This window comes from Sebastes umbrosus, chromosome 15 (genome assembly GCF_015220745.1).
Source record: "Sebastes umbrosus isolate fSebUmb1 chromosome 15, fSebUmb1.pri, whole genome shotgun sequence".
Taxonomy (NCBI): domain Eukaryota; kingdom Metazoa; phylum Chordata; class Actinopteri; order Perciformes; family Sebastidae; genus Sebastes; species Sebastes umbrosus.
This window is the reverse complement of record NC_051283.1, coordinates 15,890,788-15,916,931: the sequence shown is the minus strand read 5'-3', so window position 1 is coordinate 15,916,931 and position 26,144 is coordinate 15,890,788. Positions and strand designations below refer to the sequence as shown.

General features: G+C 42.3%; 2 protein-coding genes across 2 annotated transcripts in view; one reads left to right on the top strand and one right to left on the bottom strand.

Annotated features, from left to right (window-relative positions):
* Positions 1 to 470: 470 nt before the first annotated feature.
* Positions 471 to 19,110, bottom strand: itgb8 (integrin, beta 8). The gene is made up of 16 exons (XM_037795456.1): positions 18,591 to 19,110; positions 16,564 to 16,649; positions 14,204 to 14,375; positions 13,944 to 14,050; positions 12,831 to 12,970; positions 12,283 to 12,448; positions 11,337 to 11,495; positions 9,852 to 9,947; positions 9,631 to 9,723; positions 8,475 to 8,615; positions 6,172 to 6,583; positions 5,846 to 6,068; positions 5,641 to 5,744; positions 4,488 to 4,604; positions 3,568 to 3,731; positions 471 to 2,222 (listed from the first exon to the last, which is right to left on the bottom strand). The coding sequence occupies exons 1-16, from the start codon at positions 18,682 to 18,684 to the stop codon at positions 2,094 to 2,096; spliced, it is 2,403 nt and encodes an 800-aa protein (XP_037651384.1). The 5' UTR covers positions 18,685 to 19,110; the 3' UTR covers positions 471 to 2,093.
* A 3,056-nt stretch (positions 19,111 to 22,166) lies between these two features.
* Positions 22,167 to 26,144, top strand: part of LOC119502656 (transmembrane protein 196) — a 45,254-nt gene continuing 41,276 nt past the window's right edge. The window contains exon 1 of the mRNA XM_037793717.1: positions 22,167 to 22,615. The gene's annotated coding sequence lies outside the window, so the exon portion shown is untranslated. The remainder of the gene's footprint in view (positions 22,616 to 26,144) is intronic.

Sequence of the window (26,144 nt, the reverse complement as noted above, 5' to 3'; positions counted from 1 at the left end):
TGTAGCACATTTTAAATACTTTACTACTGGGCAGGTTAAGCTATGTATCATAATGTAATAGTTGCTTCAGATTAATAATACAAAATATAAATCTGTAAAGTAACTAAAGCTGTCAGATAAATGTATTGAAGTAAAAAGTACAATATTTCCCTCTGAGATGTAGTGGAGTAGAAGTGTAAAGCAGTACCTCAAACGTGTACTTAAGTATAGTGCTTAAGTAAATGTACTTAGTTACATTACATCACTGGTTGCATCACAAAATCTGAAAATATTGACTTTATATTTATTTGAAAATACAGGCTGGCTTGCAAATGTGACAATAGTGTTGCTTAATTTGGCACTGCCTTCAGTTATACATTATAAATCATACTAAAATGGATTAGGCCTTAATAATTTTCCACATTTCCATAAAAAAAAATATTAATTCAAATACAATCTGTCGGTACAGAAAAGCGAAAGAACTCAAGAAATAATTAAAAAAAATCTTGCACATTTTATTGTTGATGAAAACATTCATGCTACACAACTAGTCACATTATTTGACAGCAAAACTACACAGAAAAAGTGCTGTTGTTACTCCGAACTCAGGGCCCGGTTAGATGAGATGATTATTGCTGAATTATTCTCATGGTTAGAGATAGAGAGAGACCGCTCTTCATAAACACAAACAGTACTCACTACCTGTAACCCACCAAAGTATCATAAAATAGCACAATTAACATAAATAAAAAGAAAATAATCACAATAAATAAAAATTAGTGTTCCTGACTTACAGTAAAAGAGAGCAGCTATTGCTGTAAACAACATTGTGTTAAATAAGATTCAAAAAGAGGAACAGGACAAGCGAAAGTCTCCCAAAATGCAACTGGCGCTCTGGATCGAGAGGGTCTAGTGCACGAGGAGTGTAACTCCACCTCTGACCTCAGTACCTTCAGAGCTGATTCGTACCTCTGAACAGGAGTCTCAACTGGTCAGTAATGGCTCTGGGATGATCAGCACATGCATGCAGACACAGTTCTGGTGATAGACGCCACATGTGCAGGCGTTTGATGATGCGTTTGCCATTAATTGTCAGTATGTTGCTTTTTTTTTAAAATATGATTTCTCAGTCTATTGTTATTCCAGTGTTGTGGATTTGTTACATTAGCTTCAAATGCACTTGGATAGATGCATTTTAATGCCCATCATATAGCAAACCCACCATCACAGCTCTCATGCCCCACCGTTTTCAGTAGTATAATGCAAAACAATTGTTCAAGTGCAAGTCTAACCGGATTATCAAAAACACATGAAACTATATTCTCACTTATAGAAAAATGCCATAATGTAACACTAATTTGCAGTTGATTGGTTAACAAAAACAAAATGCAACAAATAAACTAGAAGACAAGGTATGCCACAGATGAAAACAATTAAACAGGCATACATAGTCATTGGTGTGCTTTGTGAATTAAATCCCAAGGCAGTACAGCTGAGGTCAGTAATGTGTTGACAGTATTATTGGAGATACAAATGCCGTACCTCAAGCTGGCCACACGGGGGCAGACTAAGACAGGGAGATAGTTCAGTTGGAGTGTCACACAATCACATACACCGAAAAACATGTAGTGTTTTACTATAAAATCATAAATAGAAAGCCTAGATAGAGCATAAATGCATCTACCTGCACCACACACACTCTTTCTCTCTCTCTCTCTCTCTCTCTCTCTCTCACACACACACACACACTCATAATTTAGAGCAATGTTTGCTGAATGACTAAAAAGCGAGGAATGATCACCTTTTACCCTGCGGAGGAAGCAGCCTCCCTGCTGCTACAGAGAAAGAAGAGGTGGGGGACATGTGCTCTTTGTTTCATCTCGATTTCCAGGATACTGGCCACATTAGTCACACAGTCGATGAGAGTTTGGTCAGTTCATTTTTACAAATGTGATCCATGTGAGGTTTCATAGTTTAGTTTATCATTATCAGAGTCTCTGCATGCAGCTGGTTGAAGTTTTAGGAAGGTTTAGAGGCAGAAAAGAAGCCTTTAGTTGACTCTCCTTCTATATGTCTCTACTGACTTCCTTCTAACCTTGACCTTTGATCTTTTCCTAGCACTGCCAGGGGTCACCCAGGGGCATCTTGGAAATCTGGATGTGCATCTCCACGGGACGGTCAGGTGGACGGTCCCTCCTGTAGGTAACTGTCTTCTCATTGGTTGTTGGGATGAATGACAGGTCCTGAGGAGTGACAGAAATATGCAGTCAGTAATAGCCACACTCTCACACACACACACACACGCATGCATGCCTCCTGGATATACACAGACAAAGTCCAAAACCAAAACATGATACTCATTTTAGTGTTGCATTGCTAAAGATGTAGGGACTCCCAAGAGATCAGTTTCAATCCGGCAGAAGCTGAGATATCTTGACCTTCAGTCTTTTATATGGGTTAAATTGCAACAGAAGACGTTATACACACGTTATATAGATGTTTTCACAGGCTGTGTGTGATGTCCACGTGACTATTGAATCACCAGCCACCTGCCAGACCACCATTGTTAATAAGAATTTGCTCTTAATTGACTTACCTGGTAAAATAAAGGTTAAATAAATAAAAATAAACCTGATTCCACTGTTATCAGGCCACACGTTAGAACACAAACAAAACAACTTCTTTAGGTTTAGGCAACAAAACCACTTAGTTAAGTAAAGGGGGAAATTGTGTTTTTTTGGCTTAAAATAACGTTTCAAAAGTGAAACTTAACACTTGTGGATACAAAGATAACTACACGTTGTTGCCTGTCATAACTCCTACGGTCACTAGAGGTCTCTGTTGTCTTCTTTTATACTTTATTTCGGTGATCTATCATGTGAATAGATGACAAAACCTACTAGTGGGTGTAGCATGGCCCTACTGACCCACATCTATGAGGCTTATAACCACCAATAACGTGCCCCTTTAATATCAGCAGCTTAGGTGGATTTTCTTAAATGTTCAACCTAAGAAGTAGAGAGTAGCCATTTGTTATATTATGTAGTCTTTGAGAAAGTATGTACAGCTTTACAACACTTTTAAAACTCCCAGCCAAAGTAAATATGAACGACCTTTCGTCTGCAACATCAACAGGTTAATTGTGCTCCATGCAAGAAGTCAAATGTTACCAAAACAGAAGCAACTATTTTCACACAGCCTATATTCTGCAGTGTCATGAAGATGATCTGCGGTGAACGATGAACAATACATGAGTGGTTTCTAAACACTTTCACACCAGTTTAGGCACACACATCTCCAGAAAGCCCCCTGTTGTAATTTCCATCATTTCCTTCTTCTCGACGGTGCTGTACATCACTTTAAAGACACTGTAGATGGCGAACAGGGAGTTGAGAGAGGAAATGTAAAATACAGCTGTACCTCTAACAGCAGACTCAAATTTCTCGCTCATGGTTTCAGCGGAGAGTACACATGAACAAAAATATCCTGAAGAATTAATGAGTCCCTAATATTTCTCTAGGGACATCTCAATTAAAACCCTGATTTGCTGATGACCGCCTCAAACATGCTTGACTTTTGAGAGCTAACCTTTCCAGTGCAGTGATAGCCTCCATCCTCAGCAGCGTCCCGTGGTGACAGGCCTCTCTTCTGTAGCAGCAACCGGGACACGGCCACCACCACCAGCCCGCACAGCACCGTCAGAGCACACACACCCAGGAATGTTCCTACTAGCCGGCTGTTGCTGGCACACTCTGTGGACACATACATAAGGTTTCACTGTGGAGGACTGGGACAGGGCAAAAAGGTTACACTCATACTTTTACCTCTGAAAGTGAGGAGTAGAAGTAGTAGCATAAAATACAAATACCTCAAAGTTGTCTTTGAGTAAATATACTTGGTTACTTTCCATACAAACACCAACACGTACACAGCTCAGTCAGTGGCAGCTGTGCCAGCGGTGCTGCTCTGAATAGTCAGCTGGCTGTGTATCTGCTGGGGAGCATGTGTGGATGACGGCCTCATCGCTCAGCACAAAGAGCCCAAAGAGCGCTCTGACATTTTGTAACAGGGTTACCATGGAGACCTGGCTCCTGCTGCAGCCGGGAGGAGTGGGCGTGAGCCGGAAGAGAGTGTCCCGTTGGGTGGAGGGGTGTAGGGTTGGAGGGGTGAGGGTGAGAGGACAGGGGGGGGAACGCACAATGAACGGTGCTGTTCCAAAAAACTCGGGAAGGTGGGGACGAACTGTAACACTTGGATGTGCAATAATGTGTGTGTGTAACCCAGGACATGTGTGAATTAGTGAGGTTAGTGTGTGTGTGAACATTAAGAAGGTGAACTGGGAACTGAGGGGAAATGTAAAATACAGCTGTAACACTGACAGCAGGCTTGCTGACTCAAACACACCAGGGTGCAGTAGTGCCGCAATAGTAGCAACGGAAGTGACCTCTGATGAAGTTATGTGTGTGTGTGTGTGTGTGTGTGTGTGTGTGTGTGTGTTGACATTATACCTGGTCTGGTGCTTATGTGAAGCTGGGGCTGACCAGACTGTGAGCTTGTTTGAAACCGATAGCGACAGCTGTCATTACTGATGTACATACACTGAATCCACATCTCCCCTGCTTGGCCTGAAAATGGAGAGAGAGAGAGAGAGAGAGAGAGTGTTGAAGTGAGATGTTATTCAGTCCAGACATGTTAAGCTTCAAACACTAGTGAAAATCCTCCAGGATTACTGAAAACAAAAGAATCAATGAGAGTGGCATTACAAGAGAGCTGCTGTGTTTTACAGCTCTTGGGTTTTCACCTTAAAGCTGCACCAATCAATATTGTATACTACAGTAACAATGGATCAAATTACTAGGTGTTATGTGAAATGTATCGCTGGTAGTGACAAATCCACAAAATGATCACCCAACTCTGCATTGACCCTCAGTTCTACCGCACCTTTTTGTCTCTTTTAGCTCATTGTTTTGGTTTTATCAACCCATTTTCAGCAGCAGCACTGCATTACCTCCCCAGCACCGAACAGCAGACAGACAAAGTTAGTGCCTAGCAGGTGAACATTTAAGCCAAATAAGATTTACAGGAGTTGGTGGAGACCAAAAGAGAGCTAAAAGGTGAATGCATATTGGAGTTATATCACTCGAGTCAGAAACACTGACTTGAAATCAATGCTAATGGTGTTTTTGGTGTTGTATCTGCAAATAGGCATGTTTGTTAACTTGTTTGGCTTAAAGGTGCACTGTGTAGGATTTGGCAGCATTTAGCGGTGAGGTTGCAGATCGCAACCAACTGAAAGTCCTCCCATGTGCCAAGCGTGTAGGAGTACTACAACGGCCGACGTGAAAACACCAGTGTTTGGTTTGTCCATTCTGGGCTACTGTAGAAACATAGCAGTCAGCTCCGTGAAGAGGACCCACTCGGTCGTGTCTAGAAGGTAACCCCCAAGTTGCAAAACTCTTGCGAGATGGTTAAGATTAGGCATTGACCTCAAATAGTTCCTTGAAAAGTAGTCCCGGGACTAAATTTACCAGGAACTTCTTGGTGGAAACCCGGCTATAGTCTATAGTCCGACTTTCCTCAGATCCACAAAACTGCAAATGGTGCAAAGCCCACGTGTAAAATTGCGCTCAGAGCAGATTCTATTGGCTAAACTGGCCGTACCTGATACATCGTCCATGTAGTCCACCAATGATGCACAGGTGTCGTTGCAGTGTCCTGCCTCTTTTTCTGTGAGACCGTGAGCCAGGTGGCAGTCTACACACTTCCTGAGAGAGAGAGAGAGTACAACAGTGTCAGCTTCAGCTACGAATAGTTCTGTAAGAGCTCCCATCATGCTTTGTGGTAGCAAACAGAAACGGACATGTACCAGTATGATTGGCAGGTGCTTTGGCAAGCAGGACATCTCTCACAGAAGTCTCCAGAGCGTCGGGGGTCGTCACACAGACATTTGCCACACACACATCTGCCCCGCCCACTGCAGACCAGGCCGTTGGCTGATTGGCAGGTTACCGTGGAGACGGGACAACCACAGCTATCACCTGTCCAGTCGTCTTCACACACACACTCACCTGACACGCACACACCACGCCCTGAGGAGGACAGACACAGACGGGAGGAAAGAGTGTTACAGAAGCAATAAAAGAAATTGACTTTTTGACACATACTTCATTTTTTGAAGTGTTCCCCACTTACCTCCACACAGCAGTCCCCCTTCGTACGGGCAGGAGAAGTCGTCTATCTCGCAATATTTCCCATATACTGTCCCAAGTCTGGTCTGCTCACACACACACCTCCCACACTCACACACTCCCCGACCACTGCAGTCCACATCAGACCCGTCCGCTCTGCAATTCCAGTTTGAATCTCTGTCTGAGTCCTTCATTAGTCCATGAACCGGCCTCTGCTCCTGATTGGGGCTTCCTCTGCATGATGATTGGTTCTCGTCATTGCAGTGCCTCGTTGGTCCACAACTGCAGCGGCATTTAGAGTGGATCCTAATGACGGTGGATTCGTTGTAACCCACAGGTCGAACCATCACCGTTACATCTTCATCTTCACCGTCGTCAGGACAAGAGCGCATCCCAATGGTGATATTGAAGTAAACCTGCACAGGAAGACAAGATGACACCCATTCAGTCCAATGGGAATTCCTTGCCTGGTGCATACCAAGCCCCCAAGAAGTGCGTCAGGCTTTGAAGCAAATTTTACGTAGTGGCCAAAAGGTGGTACTACAACTTCCGAGTCCATCACGTGATGCCATTGGGCCCAAAAAAATGTTTTCCCATAGATTTACATTGGGAAAGAGACGTCTGTAACTCAGCGGATACGTTTTTTAAGGTAAATCAACTTCCCAGTATGAACACTTGAATAGCCCTTATTTAAATCGTTGGGTCCTAAAAGTTGTAAAATGCACTAATAGCCGAATCTAGAGTTATTTCCCTTCCTCCGTTCATGTGAATGAGCCCCAGTCCAAATGCTAGACAGACTTAACTTAACTTAATTTATGTTTAATTTGCTTTTCGAAAGTGTTTTCTAAATTTTAAACAAATTTAAAACCTCCTACATGTCTGGACTGATTAATAATAGAAAGAGTCACAATCAACCTGGTTTGCAGTTCTAAGTGTCCTTTCAACAGTTTTACAGACGTCTCTTTTACAATGGTGGTCTATGGGTGGAAAGGCTTTTTGGGCTGCAGGGGGATTTTTAGTTGCAATACCCATTACACATCCATGGTACAGCCTCACAGAGCGGCTGGCATATCTGCAGTCTCTTAGTCTAGTTAGTCAATATATAGTTAGACTTATCTGACAATATTAAATGTAAATATAAGACTGCAATCCCCAAGTCTTGACATGCAGTAAAATACAAAAAAAGTTATGGATAAAATACACAATAAAGCTTAAAGCGTATTTCTGTTGTTGCCCCAGATAGTAAGTAGAAAGGGTGTCAAATATTCATGTAAAGCAGGACAGGTTATACTGTAAAACATTTCTTTCTCAGGAGCCAGCTGTTGCTTTAGAGATCTTAAACAGTTCCAGAGAAATGCAGCAGTGTGTAAAAATGTATTTTTCTAAGAGGAATAATGTACAATGAGCCACCTCTCATTGCATAATTATGATGAGACTTAAATACTTCCTGGTTACTTATCCAACTTAAGTAAACAGGAACAGTGTGATTCTTAATGTTAATAATTATTCCGTTCATGTGGTTGGGAAATTGTGCGTGCCAAAGCTTTGGATCTACAGGAAGGCCTTTCCTAGATCTGTATCGCCATTCTGGTAAATGTGGGTACTTTCCATAATTCACTTTAATCCACCCATGGATTAAAGGGCTGAACTTCAGTCGATTAGCACAATGGAGTAACTATAGAGCAATCATTAAGCATCTTAGTGTTGGACAAAGTTAAGAGCCCCAAAAGGTTTCAGAGGAGAGGAGTCTCATAGGCAGTTTAGGGAGTGAACAGAACAGTACTGAAAATGTTATAATTAGCACAAAAAGGGGGGTTGTTTGGTCGTTATAGTTGAACATTTTTCGACAGTAGTCTTTTGTATAACCACTGCTACTGCAGCTGAAAAGCTCCTCTGCAGTGGTGCAGACTAAAGTTTCTCTTTCTGTGGATATAAATGGAACAGGTATGAAAACAGTGGCTGTCCAGTGACCTATTTCTAAATATAAATGTCCCATTTGTTTGCAAAACGGCTCTCATATTGGGCAAGGTAAGGATTTTAGGATGAATAGGTCATGGAATCACATGGAAATGTTTTCCTGTTAAACACTGCCTGTAATCCGCTCAACCTGGATTATTTACTAAATCTTTAGCTCTCAGTGTGTGAGTGTGCTTGTATGAGTAATCCAATACAACCAATAAATGTCCTGAGACATCTCTGGGAGTCTAAATCAAAGATTTCTGTGTAAATACGATTAACTTTCAGCTAAGTTCTTGCACTGTTTTAACTATGTATGGTATTTGCTGTTGTGTGTTTAAGGTTGTTTACCGTCTGGTCGGGCTGCACCCCCGAGCAGGTCTGGTCCTTCACAGTGGATCCATTGGGACAGAGAGGAGAAACAGACACCCAGTACCTGCTGACTGCCTTGTCCTCCACTGACACTGACACCGACACCTCCGACAACAACCTCTGGATGGAGCGAAGGCGGAAAGAGAGGTAAAAAGCATCGTTAACTTTACTGCCTGATAACAAGAAACTCAATGTATTATGCTGGTTGCAAGGGAATGTGGGTTACGAAGAGAAGAAAAGAGAGTGGGAAGAACAGTGACAGCTTAAAAATTTAATCTGTGTCGAGTGAAAAGTAATGAGACGAGAAAGAGAGACAGATGATTAATTAAAGTTGTCACATGTCCCCAGAAAGCCCTCCTTTCTTTCTGAGATAGAGGGGTGGGGGGTTTATGGGAACCAGGAGGTGGGGCCAAAAATAGCATCTTTGTGTTCGTCCATGACTAGGCCACATGGTTTCTGTGGGGATCTGATAGTCATTATAATGCCAGCTTCTGTTCGGGCTCTGCTGCTTGTGTATGCATGCATGTGTGTGTGTGTGTGTGTGTGTGTGTGTGTGTCTGCACATATACATGGCTGTGCACCCGGATCTGTGGATTCGGCAGATTCTCGGAGCAAACAATGGAGCGCTGTGCCTGAGGCGAGATTATAGCCGAGACTGCTGCCAACTCAACAAACCCCTAGTCTCACACACACATACACACAAACACACACACACAAGGCCTTACCCCTCCTTAACCTCCTGTTCTCATCCGTGTTTTTCTGTTTCATTAGGCCTTCGGCGACCAAAAACATCTCCAACTTCAGAATTTACGTTCGTATTTGTGCCTTTTCTTCTTCTATCTCCTGGATAAGTATAAGCAGTACACACTTTCTGTAGTATCACTGATTCTGAGGCATTTTTTTGCTGTGAGTCGAGTTCATGTTGACTCAGCAGATCACCGGACTAAGGCCTCAACACTTCTGACTGATACTGCGTGGGCTCATAAATTCAGCTCATGCTGTGCTGCCGCTCTCTTCTCTCTAACGTTTCACTTATCCCTGTCCTTCTCCCTGTTGTCTAAAGGAGGAATAATAATACGGAGTGAGGACACAAATGAGAAAGAAGCTGCAGAGGAAGAAGGTGAGTGCTCTGTACCTTGTATGCATCCACCACCAGCTCTATAAGGTTCGGAGCCTGGAAGAGGCCTAACTTCCCCAGGTAGGATCCGGGTAGCAAACGTACCAACTCCTAAAGAAGAAAAGGGAGATGAGGGTAAGGATTTTAAATTGATTCCCCTTACCCTGGAAACTATGTGTGGCAACATTTGTTTTCTCACTTATACATGTTGTTTTGTGCACATATGTGGGAGTGATTACCTCGTACCACTGGTACTGCTGCTTCTCCACAGCGAAGATGGAGTACATATGGTTTTCAAGCAGCTTATCTGATAACTGACCCACACTGGGATGGTCCTGAAAAGCAGACAACAAACAGACTAAATGTTTTATCAAGAAAGCATTTCTGTTCCCTCCCTGATGTAGTTTGACATTCTGGGAAATGAACATATTTGTTTTCTTGTACGGTAAATATGAAGCTACCACCAACAGCAGCTCAGCTTAGCACAAAGACTGAAAACACGGGGAAACAGCTGGTCTGACTCTGTTCAAAGGTAATAAAATCTGTCCTCAAGCACATCTAAAATTCACAAATTAACACGTTATATCTTATTTGTTTTATCCGTACAAAAACCAAAATGTAAAAATGACAAATTGTGACATTTATCTTCTCATCTAACTCTCATCAAGAAAGCAAAGACGCGAATTTCACAAAACTCAGTCGAACTATTCCTTTAAGTATGATTTCCTAAATGTGTCAATCTGCAATTGGAGTACAGCATCGTCAGACTAAGTGAGCTTTAAAGGGATAATTTGGTTGTTTTGAAGTGAGGTTCTATGAGGTACTTACCCATAGTCAGTGTATTATCGACAGTCGATGACGGTCGGCATGCCCCCAGTTTGGAGAAACAGACAGGAGTTACCGTACGGAACCAAAGCAACGTACTGCTGTGGATGGGGCCGGCAGCAAAACATATTTTAGCCACCTAAAAGAAAGGCTCACCTAATAAGATTAATATCAGTTTAAGTGGATGCTATATTTATAATAAATGGGGAACTGAAGCCGTTGTATCATCTATGCTCTCGCCAAAGCCACCAGACTCCAATAAAAAAAACTGTAATTTTACCTCACAGAAAACAGGTTTGCTGGTCTACCGCTGCTTTGATCGGTTAGTTTGTTTGTGCTATTGTGTGACTTTGGTGAATCCGAACTAACCAAAGTCACACGATAACAAACAAATTAACCGATCGAGGCAGCGGTAGACCAGCAACATCCATGTTCTGCAAGGTAAAATAACTGTTTTTCTCAATGGAGTCTGGTTGCTTTGGCGAGAGCATTGATAACGGTTTCAGATCCTCGTCGGAAAAAAACATAGACTCTATAACTGTTTCACTGCAAGGTAAACCAACGAAAATATTCTAAATATAGTGTACACTTCAACTGATATTGATTTTTTGAGGTGATCCTTTCTTTTAGGTGGATAAAATACGTTTTGCTGCCGGCCCCGTCCACAGCAGTACATTACTTTGGTTCCGTGTGGTAACTCCTGTCTGCTTCTCCAAGCTGGGGGCATGCTGACTGTCATCTACTGTAGGTAAGACATCGACTATGGATAAGAACCTCATACAACCCCACTTCACAACACCCGAACTATCCCCTTAATCCCCTTATTGACCATCCGGTTAAAAGGTTCAGCTCTTTTAAACCCGACCTCCCAGCATGTGTAAGTTTCCTCCTATTCTCACCATCTTCGTGCTCCCTGTGTAAACGTTGTTTTCCAGGTGACACAGGCCGTCGTGTGGCGTCACGATCCCCGCCAGCCGGCTGTCCAGGGCGAGGTGAGACGGCTGGTCGGTCATCAGGAGCAGCAGACGCTTGGCCTCCGGTCGCCACCCCACCGATCTCTAAAAGCGAGACGGAAAGGAATCAGTACATTGTGTAATGTGAGTTAATCATGTGTATTCTATCTCTGGGGTGTAGTTTTATAGATACTCCCATTTTTATCCCCTTTTATCACTAGTTTACACACACTGAAAATATGTGCATGCTTTATGTCTTTTTACACATGTGGTGAGAAACTGCAAATTCAAACTTTTTGCTCATCTGAGCTACATTAGTTCCCGTGGTAATCAGCTCTCTCTGTAATACCCAATTAAAGGAGACGCAGCAGAAATCCCTCCACCAGTCACTCTTTTATGTCTGTGACTTGTCATAGACAGTGTGAGAAAATGTGAGCGTGTGCACATGTGTGTATTTAAGGAAACCCAGTGAGTTTATAAGTAGGCCTGACATCATGGAGAGTCTATTTCTGGAGCGATGACCACCGTGGTGTTTCCCTGCAGGCTGGTTACTCAGGGCCCCCCTATGTGGTGTGATTCACAGACCTCCTGCAGCCATAGTATAAGCAACCCTGTGTGTGTGTGTGTGTGTGTTTGTCTGCCATACTCCAACAGTGGTGTCATTGCTTAGTGGGATTCCAGTGGTAATATCCAGCGCTGAGTCAGAGTGCCACCATTCTCCCAGAATAAATGCCTCTTTCACCAGTATGCAGGCTTACGACCAAATTTGGGGTTATGCCTCATTTTTCTGAACATATTCAAGTAAACTGAAAATGACCGGCCACAAAAATGTTTTGCTAACTCCCTTTCTCAAGTAGCCCTTGTGAGCCAGTAACTGTATGTATATACACACCTGGCAGACGGCAGCTTGCAGCATAGCATCCAATCCTCCCTCAGGCGTGTCCATGTTTCCTGAGATGCGCTGGCGTTTGATCACACGCGTGAACTCGCTCATGTTTGCGGTCATGCTCAGGACGTGGTGGAAGCCGTGGGCCGGACGACAGCGGATCTCATAATCACTGGTGAGAGACGGCCATGAGAGTTTTTAATTGCAGGTCTCAGGACAAATGAATGTCAAAAGCCTGTCTGTTGTTTCTGTCTCCCAGCACGGCTCATCATTGTAATAATGTGGCCGCCCTAACAACTGACGAATCTCTCCCTGAGTCACACTAAATTGGGAGCAACTTGCTTGGATGTATTTTTGAATAATCACTCAAATCCTCACTCTTCTTGTCTCATTAAAAGAAGAAGCTGAGGAATATAACATGGCCATCTTTGAAGGTGTTAAATATTCTATTCAAAGCAAGAACAATTCACAAAATGAACGGTATAGAGAGGATTAACCCTACTTTTCTTCATTTTTAGTAATCAATAATCCAACCAACAAATTGTGTGTCTTACCTGCAGGGGTTGTTGATCTTGGAGGGATGTACGTTGATGTAAGGGGACACGGGTTTGTCCACAAACGAGCCGAAACCCAGCCAAAGGTCCGAGGAGTGCTCCGTCATTCGAAGAGACAGCGCCACACCCACCGTCTTCAACTGGACCACGAGAAACATGCAGAGGTAAGTGGACGCAGAATGGGAGATCAGAGTTAAGAGGGAGAAGTAGAGAAGAATGAAGAGGTAGAGGGTGAAGGTCCAGGAGAAGAAAACATTTTCTTTCTTCAAAGAAAGAATACAATTTCTGCAGTTTACTCCATGCCAAATATAAAGGAAGTAGCCATCTCATAAGCCCCAATGATGTAATACCAAACAATGATGTAATACCAAACCACTGTGTTTTATCTGTGTTTATAAGTCTTGGTTTTTCCCACATCATAAAAACAATGTAGGAGTTTGTGTAAAAAAGTTGCAATGATTAAGATTTTGGAAATCCCATCTTTCCTTAAAAGAACAGTGTGTAGGATCTGGTGGTATCTAGAGGTGAGGTTGCAGATTACAACTTCTCCCGTGTGCCAAGCGTGTAGGACTGCTATGGTGGCCGATGCAAAAACGCATCTCTAGAGCCAATTGTTGTAACAGTAGAGTGCTTATGGTACTTGTCCACGGGGGCGTTTTTACCGCAAAGGATCACCTCGCTTCCCAGCATTGAACGCTTGATGGGCTGCCACTAGACACTCAGCACCTGATTGGACGAACGCTTTTCTTTTCCTCGTGGGGTGCTGCTCCCGGCTTTCAAACCAGAACCAACATGGCAGCTTGATTGGAAACTTTCTTCTCATATATCATGAAAATAGTTTTCCAAAATGTGTTTCTGAAAACCTTTTATGCGAGAAATAAGCTAATTTGCTAAATCTGTCTTTATTTTAGATCTACAACGTTTAGTTTAAAAGTTTCTAGGGAGGATTCGCTGGCGACGAGTCGTGCCAGACGCCCCTGATTTGCATAAAGTAACGTAGACCTCGACTTTATGCAAATGAGGAGCGGGCGACGCCAATAGATCCCCCGAAATGTTACACACCGGTCCTTTAAGAAAAATAAGTGAAATGCTTCAGCACTGATGAACACCTACATGATCAAGGTTTTCCTGCATAGACGCCGACACATCAACCAGGTAGTACAGATCCACAGGATAACGCTCCAGCTGCTTCACAGCCACCACGACGCTGGCCTCTGAACCTAGGCACACACACACAGACGTACATATAATAAAATAATTAATTTAAAACTTTACCACAGCTGCTTCATCACACACTAAAACAATAAGAAAACTGGAGATACACCATTAAAGTTGCATTCGAGGAATCAAATCCTGAGGTGCCCGTCATCTACCTGGTCTGAGGGTGACGCTGATGTCTTGTGGGGACACTTGTGTGCTGCTGCCGGTGGCGTCGACCTCCACCTTGACCTCTGACTGCTCCATGAACTCTGGTCCACAGCCTCTCCTGAGCAGCTTCACCGGCAGGTCGCAGCGCTGGCTCGGCCCCGCCCCATCCAGAAAGCCCTAAAAGGTCACACAAGGTCAAGAGGGGAAAGTGTTTTTAATTTTACAATAATTTTTTTTTTGAAAACGACACATAAAAACATAAACAAGACAAAGGAGAAAAAGCTGCCAGGCAAAGATAATACAACTAAGCCGTCTCTTAAGATGTTATCACGATAATCGCATTTCATGAATGAGAACATTCAACTGGGTCAAGTTGAACGCCGCGTTATCCTCTGTGACCCCACGGGCAAGACGCACTAACGCTGCCAGATATACTGAATGACCATAGTGAATGTATGCTCCATCAGATCTGTTCTGTGTGTTGGGTTTATACTGCTCTAATCTTCCCACATCTCCTTGAGTCACTGTGAAGCAGATGAAGTACAAGATTTCAAGGTCAGAAGAATCAATTTCCTATAGTTTATTTACTCACTCCTCTTCTAGTATTTCCCACTACATCCATTCACAAATGTCAACTGTAGGAGTACACACACACATCCCCCAGCGTACAGTTTGTAATGCATGTGTTCTCTCTTTTCATTTCCTGATCTCTCTGATAAACCTTTTAGCTATAAACATGTTGTTTCATTTCCAACCAGTTTCACAATTACTCACCTTGGTTTCATTTCTGTTATTTCTATGATGTTTGTATTGATCTGTGACGTAGTTATACAGTCATGAGAAACATTACCATGTTATTATGTGATTCTGCCATTACTCATCAGATTAGCGCATCAGCAAGTGTTTGCAGAGGAAAGGAGAGTTAAAGAGGACCTATTATGCTTTTGTGCTTTTTCTCTTTCCTTTAGTGTGTTATATAGTTATCTGCCAAATTACAAAGTCCACGCCAAAGGGAGAAACACTGCTCCTGAACTGCCTGAAACGCCTTGCTTGAAGTCCTGCTTTTTCTTCTGTAACGTGGTGATGTCGCCAAGTAATACATTTGCGTAATACCTGCCTAGCGACTAGTTTGGCACGCCCTCAAACTAAGCTTATCAGAGCGGAGCTGGAGCAAAGTCCGAAGAGTTTGGTTCTGTTGACCAATCATAACAAAGTGGGCCAGCTGACCAATCAGAGCATGTAAACATGTTCTAGTAAAAACCCCAAATACAAGTATGCACCTGAAAATAAGCATAATAGGTCCTCTTTAAAATGAAAGTAGCATTCTGATGGATAGAAAAAGAGATTAGATGGTCTAATTGGCTTTTTCTTACTTAGGATATGATCTAATCATCGCTTCATTGAATGAATCTCACTGTATCTAACCTCTCCGCCACCTAATAGCAACTTGCTCCAACAGTACAGAACAACAGCGTCATGCTTTGCAGCTTTGGAGTGGATTAGTGACCTTTATTACTTCCGTCTGTGACAAACACGCTCACATATACAGTTACCAGCACTGGAAACATACCATTAAATGTGTTTGTTTACAGCGTGACATGGGCCTGAATGGTATAAGTGTGATATAACCAACAAGATCACGTAGACAGTCTACAATACAAGCTGAAGCTGCAGCTGAATACGAGCCCATGCTGTCCCTGTGGCTATAATTTGAATACCAAAAAGTTACACATTGACTTCACGGGACTTTCCTTACAGAGTTTGCCATTTCAACTGACACTAAATGTCAATGGCAAGCATGTTTACAAGCGCTGTACCTGCTTACTTTCCAGAGCTTGTCCAACCATGGCTCTGTGACATTGCGTGTGTGTGTGTGTGGGAGGTTAGAGAGGTGGATGTTTGAATGCTTTCACACACCAGTGAGCCCTACTTAATGATGTCAGTTAAGGTTGGGGGAAAGCACCTGAAGTGCATAAACACACACATGTTGACAGTCTGGTCTAGACGGTGCAGCTCTTGTGTGTTGTGACTGGTGAAGGCTTTACAGCGTCTCAAAGCTGATTCAGGGTGGGCTCTTTACAAGACAGACGCAGCAGATACAGGCGGATGCACACGTTGAGACAGACGCAGTGATATGTGGGAGCGCCTAGACTAAACACACAGATAGAAAGTGGCTCTGAGAAAGCACGCATGGGAACATTCACACACACACACAGGTCATAGGGCAGGCCACTAAAGCCCGAACATACACATTATATTCGCATCTGCGGATGGCATCAAAGCGTTGCTGTGTCATCGGAGGAATGTTGCCACGTTCTCTTTTTTTTTTCCCTCTCTGTCACACACTTTTTATACACATTCCTACCTCCTTGAAGCACCAGGCGCACTGTGGTCCACGTCTGAGACACTCTGTGCAAGAAGTGATACCGGGAGACCAACACACACTGTCACCTGCAGAGAGAGCGAGAGAGAGAGATGGGTGAAGGAGACAGACAGCCAAAGGCGGAGGAGAGATGGGATGAAGAGTCTGTGATTAGCATATGAAAGAATGTGCATGTCAACACTCATTAGCCATGCAGCCGAGCCCCTGTGGATATTTAGAGACCTCATGCACACTTTTTGATGATGGAAGCACCACTTAGCATCTCATATGAGGCTATTCAGTACCAATCAGCCAGCCGTGTATAGCGGGGATAACGACTGGGAGTGTGGGAACAGGTGCTTGAGTTGTTGGAGTGGTGCAATGGATCATTTCCCAAAAGAAGACTATGTAATTGTGAGTCAATCTGTGAATGCTTATGTGCGCACAAATGTAACCTATTAATGGCTCTTACAAATCACTCATGCGAGATAGTTTTTACGCAACCGTTGGGGAAAAAAATACAGTCAAAAAAGCACACTTTGAGCTTACTGTAGCAGGATTAATGATTCATTGACGTGATTTATCTGCTGAAATCCAATTTTCCAGAGCCATTTCAGTGAGCTATACAGGGGTGGAAATGTAGGACAGAGAAATGCTGCAGGTCCTATACAGCATCACTAACAGCCCACTAACAAGCAGCTTTGACCCAATTAGCACTCCTGCTGGCCTCTGGCAAACCTCAGGATAGGTGAAGCGTTCAACTTCTAATTATAACTGATCAATACATGCTGGAACAAGAGGTTGATGTGGTATAACGGCTACCCTGCTTGTGGGTTTAGAGGTTTCCCTTAAAAAATGAATAGTTCCAGTAGTTTGTGCTTTAATGTATGTTAAATGAGACCACTTTAGATAAGATAAGATGAACCTTTATTAATCCCCGGAGGGAAATTCGGGTGTCAAAGCAGCAACATCAGCAAACAGAGTGAAACACAGATATATAAAGATATACAAAAATTATAAAAACAATAATAGAGATATAAAATACACAGAGTGAATTGGTGAACATAGTGTGTGCAGTCCGTCAATAAATAAATGTAGTATGTGTAATAAATAAATGTAATATGTGCGTATGTGCAGTCTATAAAGTGGTATATAAGATGTATAGTGTAAAGTAAGTGTAAAGTGCGCCAGTGGTTATAGTCCAAGATTGTTGCAGATAGTGCATGTTTAAAGGTAGATAGTGCATGTTTAAAATTCTTAAAGGTCCCATATTTTAAAAAGTGAGATTTTCATGTCTTTTATATTATAAAGCAGGTTTAAGTGCTATATAAATACTGGTAAACTATCAAAATGCTCAATATACGGAGAAATACACACAGCCAGTATTCAGAAATTGTGCGTTTGAAACAAGCCGTTAGGATTTCTGTGCATTTGTGATGTCACAAATAAACAATATTTAGACCATTACACGGTTTTAAACATAAACATTTCTTAAAGTGTCCCAGTTTATTTCCTGTTGCAGTGTATGTAAATAACATCAGCTGACAGGAAGTAAACTTGGACCCAAACTGTTGCCTGGCAACGCAATTCTGTTGCAATTCCGTTGAAATGCACTAAAACGGAGCGTTTCAGACAGAGGGAAAATACAGGTATATTCAGGCAGACAGTATGAGGAAATTAAAGTGTTTTTTTTAACATTACAGCATGTAAACATGTTCTAGTAGAAACACAAAATACAAGTATGAACCTGAAAATGAGCACAATATGGGACCTTTAAAGTCCTAATAGACCATGACTGCTTTTTTCAAAGGGGCCACAGTCTGCCTGAAACATGCCATAATTAAAAGTTGTGTGGAAATATCTTTACAAGTGGCTTGCTTACATTAAACATTTGGGGGAAACCATCGACCCCCCGCAGAGAGCACAGCAGGGTCTGATTTTACACATGAGATGATAAAAAAAAAAGATGCAGGCTAATTGCTGGGTTATGATGGAGCTAATTGGCCCCTTAATGAGCCTCCACTACTCACCGGCACTGGAGGCTCGTGCGCAGACAGCGAGCACCGAGCAGCAGAGCACGAGACACAGAGGAGCGCTGCCGTATGTGCGGAGCCAGGGAGTCATATTATCCTCTCCACACCGGAGCAGCAGCAGCAGCAGCAGCAGAGGATGAACACGCAGCTACTGGAGAGCCGCGGGGCATTGTCGAATCACCCGGTAACCTGCTAATCTCCCGGAGAGGTATTCACATCCAACCCGGGTTAAATCAGCTTACAAGCGTGGACCACGAGAGGAGGTGAAGCAAGCGGCTGGGTCTCGTCGTCGCTCCATCTGTTTCCATCCAGCCAGCCAGCCGCAGGTGTGTGCGACGTGGAGCTCGTCTCACAGCCGCTGGTGAGGTCTCATCCCGGGACAGAGCGGAGTTACACGAGTACCAGCGTTGCGCTCAGCCGGTGCGCACCATAAACATGCTGGGTGAACATCCCACAAGGAGAGAGAGCAGGAGTAGTGACCGTGTTTTAACCGCTGGACTGACTGACTCAGGCAGGCGGTGCCATGGCAACGACGCTGTCCTCTCTCTCTCTCTCTCTCTCTCTCAGAGAGGGAGGGAAGAGAGACAAATAAGGAGAGAGAGAGAGAGAGAGAGAGAGACATAAAGTGCTTACTACAAGTAGTTGTGTGGTGGGGTGCATTCCAAGTGAACCATGGCCTTGAATTGATGTTTATATTGCTTCTTCTTCTTCAGGGAGCTGTTTGAACACTGAGGGCTCCTGTGTGTGTGTGTGTGAGTGTGTGTGAGTGTGAGAGTGTGTGTGAGAGTCTGTGTGTGTGTGAGAGTGTGAGTGTGTGTGTGAGAGTCTGTGTGTGTGTGAGAGTGTGAGTGTGTGTGTGTGCGTACGACACGACACGAAAAGATACGATGCAACACGATACGACGCGATACGACACGACACGACACGAAAAGATACGATGCAACACGATACGACACGAAAAGATACGATGCAACACGATACGACACGAAACGACACGATACGACACGAAAAGATACGATGCAACACGATACGACACGAAAAGATACGATGCAACACGATACGACGCGATACGACACGATACGACACGAAAAGATACGATGCAACACGATACGACACGACACGACACGACACGATACCATACGATACGATACGATACAACTTTATTGTCAGTTTGCACTGAAATTCATTTTGCATCCATAGGCAGCTCAGTTTGAGAAAAGTACACATACAATAAACATAATGTTACCATAAACAGACAGACAAGTAAGACCCATCAGACAAAAAAACAAAACACATCACCATTATTCATATATAACCCATTACAAAATTATGTGTGTGTGTGTGTGTGAGAGGGGGGAGACCCAAACTGTGGTTGGATGATGGGGTAAAGAGAGGAAGGGTGGGGGTCAATAAAAGCAGAGCTCTTACAGAGAGGGGGTTCACAAGCTGGTGCTCAGGAGGAGGAGGAGGAGGAAGAAGGGGGTTTGCGTCCATTGTGCACAGATTCCAATGACATTGAGTAACCTCGCCTCGCCGGCTGCTCCGCTGAGCCGGAGCCAGAAACTTTTACTAAACAACTCAACATTTTAAGCTGGAGGAAAACAGAGCCACCGTGACGGGGACAAAAGACTACTAAATAGTCTACCATCTTTGGCATGATCCTATATGTGCTTGTTTTGCTTGGCACGCAGCCTGAACTGTGATTGTGCCAACCAGTAAAGCTCACACTCTCACAGTATATTCCCTTATCTCCTCTGTTTGACCCCGTCTGTCGCTCAGAGGAGCTGCATGGGGCCCGAGCCATTCATTCACATAATTTGTCAATTTTTGGAAGAGGCAGTGCTATAACACCTCCCCGTGCGCGCCCTCTCAGCAGTCACTCTCAATTATGGTAATGATGCAAACACACACCACACTGTTTTCTAAGTGTGTGAAACATCCCTGAAACCCAGACTCAAAGCCCCTCCACTCATAGAGACGCCTGTAGTCTCTCCTCTCTGGGCTCGGGTCGCAGGGAGGGTTGGGTCGGGAGGACAAAATATGGATGTGTTCTCCGCTGAGCAAACTTGATAATGGACTCTAGTGTAAACACACGCTCGACCCTGTCAATACTGGTCAACATCAGCATCTTAATGTCGTCGTTGTAGAGCTGACACAAAACACTCTTCTTCTTTATCATTCCTCCCCCACCTTTTTAACCTCCCTGCCCTCCCCCCTTGTTTCTCTTTCTCTCCCCGTGGTGTGTTTGTATTAGCAGTCGGCTGGGCTTTCCATCACGCCAGTCCGGTCTCATTATTCTCCAACCACACACACACACACACACACAATCTTGGTTCATGTCCACTTTCAAAGCCACAACTCCCACTCTAACACCTGCACAACTGTTTTTCCGAGTCGCCCCCTTTAACAGTCGAGTCATCTCACTGATTTTAATAGTCACTCTCCCACAGTGTTTGAGAGTGGGACCCACATTTCTTCTTTCTGCACACATTCTTTGGCTGAGTTGATGTGAGGACAACGTAGGGGTCAAAGGTGATGTGGGAGCCAAGTGGGGATTCCCAATGCACAGGAGTGGAAGTAACAAATTGCATTTACTCTCGTTACTCTAACAAAGTTGTGTTTCTTGTGTAGCCTACTTTTAAATCTGTCATTTGACTTTTATTTAAGTAGCCTAGCCTACTTTTTATCTCAAGTATTGTAGGCCGACTTTGCTACATTTCGAGTTGCATCCGTTTGAGTAAAAACAAAAGTCACATGAATAAGTCCTGATATGTGACAAGAGAACAGAAGACATCTTTACATGTACATGTTGCACATAATCATCCAGTCCATGTCTGTCCATCCAGTATTTATTTATTTGCACTATTTGTATTGTTTACAACTTCCAGAACAGCTGACTCGTATAGCCTATAGTCATTTTATTTTATTGTATTCATTAGTTATTGTTGGTCATTGGTGCTTTTTATATATATTAACTAGGGACGTCAAAGTTAACATGATAATAACGCGGGTACCCACGAGTCTCCTCTTTACAGACATGCCGACTCACTGTTGTTGCCTGTTGGTCTTGAGTTTGCCATGTTATGATTTGAGCATATTTTTTATGCTAAATGCAGTACCTGTGAGGGTTTCTGGACAATATTTGTTATTGTTTTGTGCTGCTAATTGATTTCCAATAATAAATATATACATTTGCATAGAGAAAGCATATTTGCCCACTCCCATGTTGGTAAGAATATTAAATACCTGACAAATCTCCCTTTAAGGTACATTTTGAACAGATAAAAAAAAAGTTTGATTAATCGTGATTAACTATGGACAATCATGCGATTAATCACGATTAAATATTTGAATCAATTGACAGCCCTAATATTTATATAAGGAGATAAATCAGCTGCAGCACAGAAGAAGCTGCAGGTATCACTCGACTGAGAATCGGACATACAGGTCTTTAACCATACATTATATAGAAGAGGCAAGCACCCAACTATGCACATATTGTAATCAACCAGAAACTGTCGAACATGTACTGATACACTGCAGGATTTACAGTATCCAGAGGAATCCCCTTTTACAGTCACTAAGGAAGGCAAAACATCAGGACTTTTCATTGTCAGGTCTATTGGGGGAATACAGCAGATAATATATACTGTGAAATTATTCCGTTTTTAAGAGAAACTGATTTAGTTAAACAAATCTAGAGTTTTCATCATTATTATTATTATTATTATTATTATTATTATTTTTATTTATTTTGTTTCTGCACAATCTCCTGCTCCACACTCCAGTCCAGATGGTGGCGGTAATGCACCTCTAAGATGGTTTGCCAATCGCCAATAAACACCGAAGAAGAAGAAGAAGCTGCAGGTGTGGTTATAGAAATGTTGCAGCCATCTTAATTAATGGCTGATTTAATGCACTACCTGGAGACCACGCTAAGTGACCCAGGATGTTCGTGAACGAGTAGACAATTGAACCTTTTGAACAAGATTGTGGAGGGCCTCTTGGCACCGTTCATACAGGTGAGTTAAACATCCATTGTATCCATGACAACAACACACTGCTTAACTTGGATGAGAACGCCCAGCAACCAATTTGTTGCTTAGCAACGTGCTGTGATTGCGTGATGCGTGCTTCCCGGTGTGTAAGTGCTGGTGCAGCTGCAGTGGAGTTTATATTATTTACAGGTATCCACCTAGTCTGCTGGTGATGTTTTATTCTTCTGTTGATTCTAAAATTAGTTTATCATTTTTGTTGAATTGTTTGAGTTTTGTCTTGAGGAAGGCAGTTGTATAATTGGATAATTGATAATCAGTTGTATTGTATGCACAGACTGCAGATTGCCCGTATGTTGGTTTGAGCAGAGGGAGTCTTGTTGATGATGTTGTTCCACTTGTGTATAATTTCACATTTAATGCAATCTATTTGTCCTTATCTTGAATCTTGAAATCTTGAATCAATCTTAATTACATTTTTTACATAAGAACTTTTTACTTTTACTTGCGTAAAATGTAGTAACAGCGTACATTTACTTGAGTAGCCTACACTATTCTAGTACTCTCTCCACCTCCACAAGTGTACAAAGTGAGTGACTTGGAAATAAGACATATGGGTAAAACTTTTGTTTGTGATCATAGGAATGCACCGATCCAACTTTTTTAGTCCCAATGCCGATAGCGATATCTGGGCTTTGGGTATCGGCTGATACCGAGTACCAGTCCGATACCAGTGTTTAATTAATAAACTGTATGCCCCACTGTGTGGAAGTGATTGGGATCATTCTTTTATGTGTAAGACAACATCAGGCTTGACTTAATCATTGCTTTCCTAACTTTGTAAAGCAAAATGTAACTAATAAATACAAGGGATGAGCATTCCAAGCAAAAATACTATTCAAAAATCACTGTAAATTAGTCGTTAACGACTATTAACAAAAATCTAAAATTATGACCCATCCCTGATAAATACATAGACATTTAGTGAATTGTTCTTTATTATTAAAATGATAAATCATACACCAGCGACTTGGTGGAAAATCTTTACAATTCAAGTGTGGGCCTTTTAAATGCAGCAACAAATTGGTCAAAACGTATTAAACAGGATGTAAAATTACAGTATATAGTGTATATATTATATATACATAAAATTGAGTTGAATGGCTCAGCCCCATTGTCACCGATATCCGATCCATCTATTTGAATCGGTATCGGCCCGATATCCGATCCAGTATCGGTGTCGGTGCATCCCTAGACTCTCAGTGTCATTAACTGTAGGTGAGAGCCTGCATCACACAATAAAATTATATATATATATATATATATATTATAAATGAATTAGAATGTCCCCCTAAAGAATTATATGTCATCATGATTCAGTTATAGACATATCAATGAGTTCCCCTCTCATATCTCATGATCTGGCATTTAGTGACTGAATTCCCCCTCAGCAGCGTAATTCCCTCCCACACATGCAGCCCATTTACACACACACACACACACACACACACACACACACTGAATAGTGAATTGTTTGTTTTCATATGAAGTAGAGTTGAAGTTTATGTGCAGCGTCTGTCAAAACTGCACATCCAAAAATCAGGAATGAGGTAACAGAGATTTAAATTTGGCTACCCACAGACAGACTCATTTCACTTTATGACGTCATGAAAGTCCAAAAATAGCAGAGGAAGCTTTTTTGTTCCTGTTTCTCTGTGTGTGTATTCATGTATTTCTACCGATTTAGTCTAAGAGTGTCCTCCATGGAAACTCAACGTAGAACTGAAATTTTTGAGGTGATAATGAGACACAGTTGCTTGTTCAGACATGGTCACATTGTCTGGTCCTCGTGTTTCTGTTGTGACCACTTCACTATTTTGAATGTCACAATGGCAACAATCTGCACGTTGTTGTGTGAACTATATCCCAATTGCTTGACTACAGGAATTCCCAGTGAAGAGGTGAATCTGTTTTTGATCCTTATTCTGCAAATAATGAAATAGATGAATGTCTTGACTGTAGATGACTCAGCTGGTATAATGTGCTGAACAACCAAAAATTAATACATGGGTATAAATTTACTTAATTGTTAATTATCATTAAAATAATAAATCGTGCAACAGCAACTTGGTAAAAAATCTTAAAAATTATCAGGAATTACTATTCAAATGTAAACCTTTTTAATGCAGCAACAAGTTGGTCAAAACTGAAACAGGAATTCAAATTAAAGTATATAATGTATATAGGATGTAAACATAGAACTGAATTGAATAGATCGGCCCCATTGTCACTGATACCCGATCCAGCTATTTGAGTCAGTATCGGCCTGATATCGGTATTGGTGCGTCTCTAATCTGCAGTGATGACAGTAGTGGAGATCTTCTCCTTTTCATACAAAGGGAGATTTGTGCTCCTCTATTTAAAATCCATGTCGTGTAGCTGTCCTGTTTGTTTGTCTTTTGGGAAATAAATGTGCATCTGTTCTTCATGAATAATGTATTTGTTGACCTTCAGTGCCGAGCAGTGAGTCTGCAGAAAAACATAAATGAGGAGAGCAAATGTACTAAAAATACTGCAAGCTTGGCAGGTACTCCTTTAGCAAATAAATCTTCAAGACAAAAGGATGTATTTAGTAATTACATGAACAATTAAAGCATTAATTAATACCTTTCGTTGACCTAGAACACATTTATGCATAGGTTTCTATTAGAGGGCGACCAATTTATTGGTTTGGCCGATTAATTGCCGCCGATGAGACATTTTACAAACCATCGTGATCAGTGGAACTGGGCTCTGATAGTTGCGGATGGCTGCGCAGCCTCCAGTCAGGCGGTGACATAAATCACCGTTTTGCATAGAGGCTCCATTCACAAAGTCAAGATAGAGAGGGAGGAAAAAGAAATATTTCTCAATTATATAATGCAACACTATCGTCTCTTTATCCACGATACAAGACAGGCAGCTAGGGAGGAAAATAAATCATTCCCTGTTACTTTAACTTGCTTACCAATTTGGCATTCTGTCTTCCAAATAATCCAGCCATGTAACTATCCATTCATAAAATGAAATCACACACTTTAAAGTGGCAGTAAGCAGTATATATTTTGCATCATTGGGCAAAAATTTCATAAAAACCTTTCAGCATATTGTAATTCAAGTGTTCTGAGAGAAAACTAGACTTCTGCACCTCATCATGGCTCTGTTTTCAGGCTTTAGAAAATCTATCGTCACATTTGAGGCGAGAAATAGGCATTAACGTAACATAATATTGATTCATATTTGATCAGCGTTGCCTAGTTTGACCATTTGGTCGGAGTTCGCGAGTGATTGACAGCCGGCTCTCATAGACGGCAGCTGGACAGCGGACCTCAGATCAGCTCTTACTGCTTGTTTTCCTCCGGTCTGTGAAATCTTGCAGATGCCGTTAGGAGCACCGGAGGACACAGAGGCACATGATTTTTTTCAGGTTACCTGTTTCATGTACTACTGTCACGATATATCGTTCTATAAAAATAACTTTTTAAAATCATATTTGCTCCAATCTCGCCTACTTCAG

Bases quoted from the DNA above. Each gene is read 5' to 3' on its own strand.
- itgb8 (XM_037795456.1), bottom strand. From the start codon at position 18,684: ATGACTCCCTGGCTCCGCACATACGGCAGCGCTCCTCTGTGTCTCGTG. The intron at 14,376-16,563 runs GTAGGAATGTGT...GTGACCTTTTAG, and splicing joins GCGCCTGGTGCTTCAAGGAG to GGCTTTCTGGATGGGGCGGG. The intron at 6,069-6,171 runs GTAAGTGGGGAA...TGTCCTCCTCAG, and splicing joins AGGGGGACTGCTGTGTGGAG to GGCGTGGTGTGTGCGTGTCA.